Here is a 1,847-nt window from a genome sequence, read left to right on the forward strand (position 1 = left end):
GGGGTACTAGGGGTTGCAGAGGGCAGCCCAGAACTAGGCTAAGGCAGCAGGTTCAAACCCCGCCTTGCCAATGATGAGTGGCCTATACTGCAGTCTGCCCCAGGGAACAGGAGCTAGATGGTGACTGGTAGTGGCCTTATTCTGAGGTGAGGTAGGGATAGTGGGTGGGGGTTCCCTGGCGAGGGGAGACCCTAGTACTGAGGGGTGTACTGCTGGGGGGCAGCACCCGAGATACAAGGGCACCGGGGTCTGGGAGGGACATGGGGCCAGAGGACAGGTGGATCACCGGCCTGCAGGGGGCGCTCCAGGATGCTGGAAGAGCTAATTCCTGAGGCAACCAGCAGGAGGTGCTGCAGGGGTGAGTCCGCCTCTCTACACCAATCAAGAGATTAGCTTGCAAGTTCTTGGAAAATTCATCCATACTCATAGAATATGTACTGCAAGTGTGGGGGCCAATGAACTGTATTCTTCACACGTTAAAGTGCAAGTGGGGTGGGGGGGCAGTGCAAGTCTTAGGTATTTCCCTCCAAAATGTGTCACAGAGCCAGAGGTTGTCTGGAGTATAACAGGCACTCTAAGGTAAGTTAGGGCTACTCACAGGAGTGTGACTTTGCCAGATCATATCCCAGTGATTGCCCCATTACATATGCCTTTTATCTTGAAATATCTGTGTTCTTGTAAAAGACAAAAAATCTAAGCACAGCTTTCCTCAAGGCTTCCTTAACCTCCTTGTTTTTCAGGCTGTATATGAGGGGGTTGACCAATGGGGTTAGGGCTCCATAGACAACAGAGAGCACTTTGTTCAGGTCCCTCAATGCCTCAGAGCCTGATAGCAGATACACAATGACTAGCGTCCCATAGAATATTGTCACCACGATGAGATGGGAGGAGCAAGTGGAAAAGGCTTTTTGCCTCCCGGTGGTGGAAGGGATTCTCAGGATGGTGGAGATGATACAAACATAGGATGCCACTGTTAATAGAAATGGAGGCAATGTGAATATGGAGGAATGTATGAAAGCAGTAACTTCCAGCGTGTGAGTGTCGCTGCAGGACAGTTTTATTATTGGGCTAAAATCACAAAAGAAATGATCAACTTCACTGGGGCCACAGAATCTTAACTGTGACATCATAAATATTATGATGGCAACAGACATAAATCCACTGATCCAAGACCAGGCCACTAGCTGGAGGCAGAACCTGCCATTCAAAAGGACCGCATAATGTAGCGGTTTCAATATTGCCAAATACCAATCATAGGCCATCACAGATAAAAGAGAACATTCAGTGGTTAACAGAGAACCAAAGAAATATAATTGTGTGATGCACTCACTAACAGAAATGGTTCTGTCCCCAGTCAGGAGACTGGTCAGCATCCTGGGCAGGATGGTGGAGCTGTAGCAGGTCTCCAAGCAGGACAAGTTCCCAAGGAAGAAGTACATAGGGGTGTGAAGTTGCTGGTAAGCCACAACTAGTGCAAAGATGAGGATATTCCCGGTCATGGTCACAATGTAGATCACTAGAAACAGCAGGAAGAGAAAGATCTGCAGCTGAGGGACATTCCCGAATCCAAGGAGGATAAATTCTGTGATGGAAGTTTCATTTCCCTGTTTCCTTTCCATAAGATTCATCTAAAGAAAATATATTAAAAAATCCAATTTATATTGTAACTTCCATTTCAATATACTCAACCTTTTAATTCTGGCTTCCCACTGCTAGTTACAATGTCAATGGCTGAGTCAAGAGTCCAGATGGCAGAGGCATTCTTGGTAAAATTTTTGAAAGTGCCCACATTAAATCACATTTGAATAGTTCCTATTGTCTGGTATCTCTATGGCAGAACATCTCCC

At 46.7% G+C, this 1,847-nt stretch overlaps 1 protein-coding gene across 1 annotated transcript; it reads right to left on the reverse strand.

Moving 5' to 3' along the window:
• Positions 1–653: 653 nt before the first annotated feature.
• On the reverse strand, positions 654–1,628 carry LOC128845941 (olfactory receptor 1020-like). Its single transcript, XM_054045042.1, has one exon. The coding sequence runs from the start codon at positions 1,626–1,628 to the stop codon at positions 654–656; it is 975 nt and encodes a 324-aa protein (XP_053901017.1).
• Between the last annotated feature and the right edge of the window lie 219 nt (positions 1,629–1,847).

This window comes from Malaclemys terrapin, chromosome 12 (assembly GCF_027887155.1).
Source record: "Malaclemys terrapin pileata isolate rMalTer1 chromosome 12, rMalTer1.hap1, whole genome shotgun sequence".
Lineage (NCBI taxonomy): Eukaryota > Metazoa > Chordata > Testudines > Emydidae > Malaclemys > Malaclemys terrapin.